This window comes from Papaver somniferum, chromosome 1, assembly GCF_003573695.1.
Source record: "Papaver somniferum cultivar HN1 chromosome 1, ASM357369v1, whole genome shotgun sequence".
NCBI lineage: Eukaryota > Viridiplantae > Streptophyta > Magnoliopsida > Ranunculales > Papaveraceae > Papaver > Papaver somniferum.
This window is the reverse complement of record NC_039358.1, coordinates 203168532-203177023: the sequence shown is the minus strand read 5'-3', so window position 1 is coordinate 203177023 and position 8492 is coordinate 203168532. Positions and strand designations below refer to the sequence as shown.

At 33.4% G+C, this 8492-nt stretch overlaps 1 protein-coding gene across 1 annotated transcript; it reads right to left on the bottom strand.

The window, feature by feature from the left end:
• Positions 1 to 5536: 5536 nt before the first annotated feature.
• LOC113358481 lies at positions 5537 to 7312 on the bottom strand. Its single transcript, XM_026602074.1, has 7 exons — positions 7184 to 7312; positions 6976 to 7062; positions 6663 to 6881; positions 6407 to 6565; positions 6268 to 6321; positions 5997 to 6143; positions 5537 to 5920 (listed from the first exon to the last, which is right to left on the bottom strand). The coding sequence occupies exons 1-7, from the start codon at positions 7307 to 7309 to the stop codon at positions 5537 to 5539; spliced, it is 1176 nt and encodes a 391-aa protein (XP_026457859.1). The 5' UTR covers positions 7310 to 7312.
• Between the last annotated feature and the right edge of the window lie 1180 nt (positions 7313 to 8492).

The window sequence follows — 8492 nt, the reverse complement described above, 5'->3', positions numbered from 1 at the left end:
TGATCCATCGTATTCTTCTGATACCATGGATATACCTATGATATTGACTTATATCATCAATGTATGATGTATTCCTAGAATTCATTTGCTATCATGGGTTATACTATAAGATATTGACCTAAGTTGACATATGATTCATCATATTCTTTCGATATATTGAGATATGCCTATGAGATTGATTAAATCCATCAACGTATGATTTAATCATATAACTCGTATAATATCATGCGCTATGCTATAAAATAGAGAACCTAGGTTCATCTCTAGTAAACTGGTAAGATGAGTTGGTATATTGGATAGCAAATCCACCGAGAAACCATAAAATCTGATATTTTACACCTCTTGTAAATTGCTAGATATAGCATTCTTATGTCATCTCCTCTCCTCTCCTTTCTTCTCTTTTCATATATATATTCAATAAGTATGGACTTACTATGTAAACATGAGTTTTTCATATGAAGAAAAATTCTTATATAAAATATGTTTCTGGGGAGAAAACATGTGAACAAGCATTGTGTAAATTATCGAAATGCCTTGGACACACTATCTAGATAACCCTTGCCAATAAATTGACGAGGTATAATTTGTAAAAAGGAAAGTGGTCCAGACCTGAGCGACTTCTTCAACCTCATATACTTTTACTCCAACTCTTCTAGGCATGCAGGTCCATTCGGAACGCTAAAAACGGGAGTAGTATTTTTTAAAGCAAATGGCACTACATGAAAAATATACATCTACAACTGGAGTTTTACAACTCTTTGCTAAAAGTCGTAGAACGTCTCATGTTTTACAACTTTTTTTTAAAGGAAGAATTTTAGAATGGCATCACTACCAACCCCTAGGACAAAAGGGTTGCGACAAGAAAACAAACGACAATTATTTAAGAAAAACAGTTGTGATGACATTTAGATTTAACAACCATTTTCCGGAAATTTTAGTTAATAATCCTATCACAACCTTTCGCAAGAGTTGTTGAAAAAATTAAAATATGATAATAAAAAACATTGTTGAGGGGATTCGAACATGAACCCAACATGTTTAGTCTAATGCCTTAACCATCCTTACACTTCACAAGTTTGGGGGTTTTGTGTTATTTCTTTATGAAAATGTATAACAACCTTTATAAGATTTGTTGAAGTAAAAAGATAGGATCTTGGAAAATGAGGTTACGGTAATTTGATCCTGAGCCTTCCGCGTGCAAGTCCACACCATCAACCATGCCTACACTATCACAATTCTGTCAGATTTGTGGTTCTTTTTTATACTAATTTTATGACAACCTTTATAAGAGTTTTAAAAACAAAATACGATGTTCAAAAATAAAGCTTAGGTGACTGAGGGGTTGAGGGGTGAATTTACTCTTGGTAATTATAATGCATTTTATTTCATATTTACTAGTTGAAGAAAGCATGTCCCGGGTGTTGAGGGGTGAATTTACTCTTGGTTCTGCTAGCCTTAGTTACACCCTAATGACACATTTTCTAGGAATAATATGAGAGAGAAACTTGCTTTCTCTTGTACTATGTACCTCTTTTTATAGGCTTTCCCAAAAGCCCTTCCTTTCATGACATCATGGCACATGTCCCTAATCATCTTAATTACTTCTAATCCTTTCTTCTTCATGGATATCTTGAGGATGGGTTTGGGCCTCAGTCCCCAAGTCCCCTACACATGTGAGTTGGATTTCTTCCTATTATGAGGGGATCTTAGGTCCTATTAAGAGGAGGTATTTTTCATGTATCAACATTAGTCCCCTGGATTATCATGTATGCTTCCCTTGATTGGAGAGTTCTTCTTTACCAATCCCGTACGGATAGGGGGCTTTCACCGTTCATTGCGATGGCCATGTGTATGCATCTGCATAGGTTGGCTTACGCGGTTACCACGCCATTTATTGCTCCTCTTTCCCTTCTGCCTATATATAGACATCGATATAATTTCCTTAGTCTTCCGATTCTGTCACCGATTTTCCTTCTCTGAGCTATTTGTACTTCGTTGCTATGGTGCATCTCCTTCATGGCTATGTTCTATTTATGGCGCTGGTCCCTGCATTGGCCTCGCCCATGTTCATGTAAGATGAGCCGACACGCTTGTTACTCGTGGAGGCCAGATCAAGGTGCTCAAAGAGCAACGGGAGAAGGATCGTGATGCTAATTAACGTGCTCGGGTCGCTGAGAAACATGAGACGTATCTGATGGCCAAGCGATCTCATGAATCTGGGATGTGTATTTCAAGATACGACGCATATTGGACAAAGCTGTTGAGGCGCGACACGCGGCTGACCAGCTATTCTCCGAATCCGAGATGATGGTTGCCCGTATTGAACGCGTCGTGGCTGACTGTCGCCACTTCATAGCTGAAGACGCTCACCCTCAGCTTCCTAGGTATACCTTGACCCTAGCGGTTGCCACTGCATGCACTTGTTAGTTTGTCCTATCTTCAGAACGAACTTGATCGCCTGCTCATTTTTCGTGAAGAGATGGGCATGTTGTTGACTCTAAGGATGATTTACGAGGACAAGATGCGTAAAGCCTATGATGAGCATGAGGAGACCGTTTCACTGGCGCGTGAGTCACGAGCTTCTGGCAAGATTATGGAAAGCGTCTATGGTCGGGTGCGTCGAGCTGAATATGCGCTATCGTCAGCAACTGTTCAGCGCGAGGAGGTGTCTCTGATGATAAACACAAAAATCAAGAGATTTATATGATAAAAAATTTCATAGAGTTTCAAAAGAAGAACAACAAATCCCAATTCTCTATTTTCCCAAATTATATATTTTTTAATAATCAAAATCCCAAATTTGTATGATAAACACAAAAATTAATGAATATAAGTAAAGAGTTGCACTTAAAAAAAATAACCAGTGAGTGAAGAAGGTTAGGGTTATCACCATTTACTAATCAAACTAACAACTCATTTGGTCAAGATGAGTTTAAGGATCTAACTTAGAATAACAAATCCAATAATAACCCTAAAACCCCAAATTCTTGAATAAAAAGTAACCAATGCTAATGATCATAACCAAGCCCATATCATCATAAATCAAGAGATTAGAGTTTCAAAAATCAAAACAAAACAGAGAAACCTTAACCCATGTTTCGTTCGGCTTGATTTCTTTAAACCCTAACTCCAGTTTCAGTTAATCTTCTCTTCAACTCAGGAATAACTCTGATTTCTCCATAATTTCTCGACCTGAATCTTTGATCTCAGACTATCTTCCATTTCTATTCCATTTTCATCTCTCAACCTGTTGGAAAACAGCTGCTTCATGTGATATAGCAGGAGTCGCTGCTTTTTCATTGTTTTTCATTATATACCTAATGAAGAAGATGAAACACCAGCAGAGAGAGAGCACAATAAGTGAGAAGAAACTAACAGATGTATTGTATAACTAACTGGCGTTAGTAATGTCCAGTTAAGTATTTGATGTAAACCAAGTATAAGTAATTAATTAGGTGTAAATCCTCACATAAGTGTTGTATACCCATGTTATTGTTAACGGTGTTACAAACGACTAGTTAAATATAAGGTGTAAACAGAATGTAATTCATGCTTTAATGTCCCGACCAATAGAGTCCTGCCACTTATCATCACCAGGATTGCTCTAAGTGAAAGCTTTATGAGAGGGTGTCACATTCACCGTGTGACGTGAGAGCTTATATGACTTAGCATTTTAAAGGAGGGGAGATATTACAGTGGTTAATTCAAGTCCAAAAACTTAAACGATAGATTTTGGGTATGGCAAAGGTTTTTTGTTTTGACATGTCTTAGCAATTTTCCATCACTGTCTAGTCCGCATCAGAAGAAAATGTAGTCGCATATAAACATATAACCTGATCGCATCAACTATATGCATGGAAAAGTCGTCGCAGTGTAGCTTGATTACAAGGAAGATTCCGAACTCTTGAAAATTTTATTGTATGTCACGGATAAAAAAAGATATTTTACTTTGAAGCTTCCAAGCGTGTATCAATTAAAATTTTATTGTACGTCATGGATTCAAATTAATCTTAACTGTTGACCAATGATGACATCGACAACATAAACAAAACATGGAGTTTTTAGAATCTATTTTGACATTAACAGAAAATAAAGTAGGAAGTCAAACTCTTATAAATCATCTAATACCCCAGCTTAAAATGGTGTGAAATAGCCCATGTCGTGTGTTAACATTTGGTGTAGTTTAATCTTTCCGGTATAATGGTAACATAATTTGTTATCGGGATTCTTAAACATAACAACAAAGAAAAAAGAACAAACTTTTACTTAACAACTGGATAATATAAGAGATTCAACCGAATATAATATGGTATAAAGCCAAACTTAAATAAAGGGCATTCCTTTATATACCCCAAAAAAACGCTAACAGTATCCCCACTAGTTAATTTTGTTAGTTACAATTTAGTAAACATAAAAATTCTAGAACTATTTGAATTTTGTTATATTCGTACCTCTAACTATTAAACCGCCAAAAGAAGGAAAAATAACTTCCCTTTATATATACCAATGATGAAAATCAATCAAATATTTTCTTTCCAAAAGAATAAAAAATTATAATTAAATCGGGGACGATATTAGGGAAGAACTTAGAATCGACCTAGGCAACTTAATTTTTGAATTATTAGCATATATAGAAAATCCATAGATTGAAGCATATTCTGATTGTCTAAGGAAGACGATGCACAACATTCCAATATGTTTCTGTTTTTTGTGAAGATTAATTGTTGCACATCCTTGAAATCCTTACGGAAATTGAAACTACTCATTATTACTATTGTTTTGATGAGAAAATTGATCTTATGTAGGAGTTGACTTGATGAGTTTTAAAATGATGGTTACGGGTATATATGAAAATGGTACTATATCAAAATAAATAAATATCGTGGAATCACCAGTTATGAATACATGACACAGTACAAGATAACTAGTTATCAGAGTTGTCCAATTCTAGACCGCAGAACTAAGACTACACAACTAGAATAGAGTGCCCTCTCTATGTTTTTTCTTGATTCATAGGTTTCTTAAACAATCAATGATCTCAAGATATATAACAATAAGAATAACAATTTCTTTTTTTCAGTCCAAAATTGATATGGGAAGAGGACTTAGCCACTGTTTGATCAATCAAAAACAAAAACGAAAAAGGTTTCTATGATATGGGCTTTTTAAATGATGATTCTCTACTCCAAGAACCCTAGTGCCACTGTTTAGAAGATAGACGGTCAATTTTTTTTTTCTGTTTTTCAAAATATTTGAGCTGAATAATGAATTAAAGGTTTTCGGGGTACAAAAAATATAAGTTTTTGATGGAATAGGAAGATATAATCAAAAGGTACACAGATAAATGGGTACCGTTAGTATTTCTATGACGTAGATAAAGGAACACCCTAAATAAAAGAAAAAAAATTAGAAATTGAGACAAAAGAGTCTACACATAATAGCGGTTATAGATCACCTCAATATAATTTATTCAACCATCATCCATTCTACATGTACCAAATTTTTTAAATACGAAACTTCTTTTAAAACTTACTTATCATGGACATTTATCATTATAACCGGGGCCTCCATAGTAAAAACCGTATCCATTGGTATCATGGTGGTTGTTGTCTATTTCCAAGCCGTAGCAGTCTTGATTTGTAACCATTGTCTTCACATTTTCAGGATCTTTGGTCACGTTGTTTTCATCAACTACTTGAACCCAATTAAAATAACTCGATGTTTTCAATCTACCTTCTGAAGGGAAATGACCGCTACCCATTTGTGTCGAAGTATGTCGTCCTTTACTTTTATGATTCGATATTTCTCCACCAAAATGTATTGTGGTTGATGTCATTGATAATTTTGTGAAGAGAGAACTAGGATAATATCCAATCGGATTACCTTGTACTTGGACCCACCATTGTCCACCAATTTGGTCCTGTCAAATTATTGAACATTATATATAGACCAAAGTTGGTAATGAGTATAAAATTTGATTGCTTGTATTTTCTTACCTTGTGAATACTGAAGGTGACATCTTTTTGGATACCATTGAAAGTAGATACCTCGGTGAAACTGCCACCAAGGCAGAAATCTGATGATGTCTGCACAAAACCATCACATAGGAGGTCGTAGCAACCTGTAGTCTCGTATCCGTCCTTCTAAAAAACATTGTCAATTGGATTGGTCTTCTTGAGAAAATAATATCAAACAATAATATATGGCCTTTTAAGATGTCCTCGTCAAGAGGACATTCCGTACAACGAAAAGCGCAATAATACTTACCGTCCAATATATAAAAAATCTAGGTTGGTCGTCGCCATATATGTGTTGGTTCACCTAATCAAAAACCAAGATAAAATTCATTGGTGCCAGATAAGAGGATATAAATTTGCTTGTATATAAATTTTGGCGTATAACTTACGATCCATCCGGCTTCAATAGTATTTTTTACTTCAACATCACCGGCTGTAACCCAAATTTGGGATACACTTATTTCAGTTGATGTTTCCATAACCGGTTTCCAAATATTTATTTTTGCATGTGCTCCAAGAAAATTTCCATTCACCTCGATTATCGCGTACTGAACAAAAAACGTTTCGATTATTATATACATACATGTATAGTGGGTCAAGTAAAGTAAACTAATATAACAATATATGGTATGTGATTATGTGTACCTCATGGCTTTTTAGAAGGTCTGATGCATTAAGAGTTCTATAAGGTGATAATTTTGGATGATCATGTTTATGCAAAATTATTGGATTATAATTTTTTCCTTTTCTCCGTATAGGGATAGTTCCTTCCGGACATGATCCATATTTATGCCAAGTTTGTGTAAGTTGAAGTGTCCTGAAATTATTTGATTTCATTTCTTTCGGGTACGAATTTGGTTTCTCCTGTATCATAACAATAAAAATAAGATAATTTCGTAAGAATTATAATAAAAACATATATAGATATTATCAGGAAAAGTATGTATCTACACTAAACCTGTATTATGTGATTATGAAGTAAAGGATGATTAAGACTAGGTTGTCCGTATATATCATAACAATCGATGATCTCATTATTTTCCACCTGCAAAATAAAAATAAATACATCCATAAACATAAGATTAATTCTGCAAAATAAAAATCAGTACATCCATAAAATGGGATTAACTATATACACAGTAATGCATGTAAATACAATACTTCACCTTAATAGTTTTTATTATTGCTTTGTTGATCGCATTTAGGGTCATTCTTCCTTCAACTAATTCTTCATTGATGATCATCATTAGTATGAGTAACCAGCATGTTAAGCCAAAAAAATTCGACATCATCAAACAAACGTGGTATGTCCTTCTTTTCTTAAAAGCAGCGATATGAGCGATATGGTTAATCGGAGAAGATTGATTAAAAAGTTATATAGACTTTCTGACATTAATTATATCATATTTGCAATTAATAATATAATATTTGCAAATATTAATATCATTTTTGCAGCAATTTATGTTTTATTTATTTATTTTATAATTTGATCTTAACCAATTAAATATTATATTATTTTAAGAAAAATATTAATAGTACATACCACATTTGCAGTTAAAGTTATAAATAGATAATACTATAATATTTGCAATTAATACTGTAGTATTTTTTCAGAGGGAGATTAACTGCAAATATTAATACTACCATATATGCAATTAAATTTATAAATATTATAATACTATAATATTTCCAATTAATACTATAGTATTTTATTAGTTGCAAATATTGATACTCCACATTTGCAATTAATACTATTTCCAGTGGGAGATTAATTGAAAATATTGAATATAATCAATATATTGAAATCTTCGCATAACAATCATACTTTCTTCGTGACCTATCTTTCTCGCCCATCTAATAGTTTATTAATTTATCATGATTGTACAAGATCACAATCTCTACTTAGATATTATCAACAATAGAAATCTAACTTAGTAATACATACCAATATGGATTAAGGTCACATACTCCATGTGAAGCAAAATGAATTTAAATATTTTTAGTATCTTCATAATAAAATTGCATCCATTTCTTTTTTATTTTCCTCCATAAAATCTCGGAAAAATTGAAACTCTCCGCTTTCAATACATTTTACCAATTCGGCCTATTTTCCATCCATAATTTTCATTAAAATTGGAACACTCTAGTTTTATTTCATTTCACCGGTTCCTGCTGCCTTTTCCCTCCATTTGTGAAATTGAACTCTCCACTTTTATTTCATTGCACCAACTCCCGTTCCCTTCCCATTCATATAATTGCACAATATTGAGCGCACCAAAAATTTTATCAACTTGCATAATCTTATGTATTTTCTTAATCAATAGATACATATATCTAGCTAAAATACATAAACACTCACTTGCATTCATACAATTGCACAATATTGTGCACGCATTTAATTTTGTAAGTTACATAATCTTGTGCATTCACTTAAATCAGAGTTGCATAAATGTACTTAAAAATATATTAACGCTC

Coding starts and splice junctions, on each gene's coding strand:
- LOC113358481 (XM_026602074.1), bottom strand. CDS start 7,309: ATGATGTCGAATTTTTTTGGCTTAACATGCTGGTTACTCATACTAATG. Junction 7,063..7,183: donor CAATAATAAAAACTATTAAG/GTGAAGTATTGT, acceptor TTTATTTTGCAG/GTGGAAAATAATGAGATCAT. Junction 6,144..6,267: donor GATTTTTTATATATTGGACG/GTAAGTATTATT, acceptor AATGTTTTTTAG/AAGGACGGATACGAGACTAC.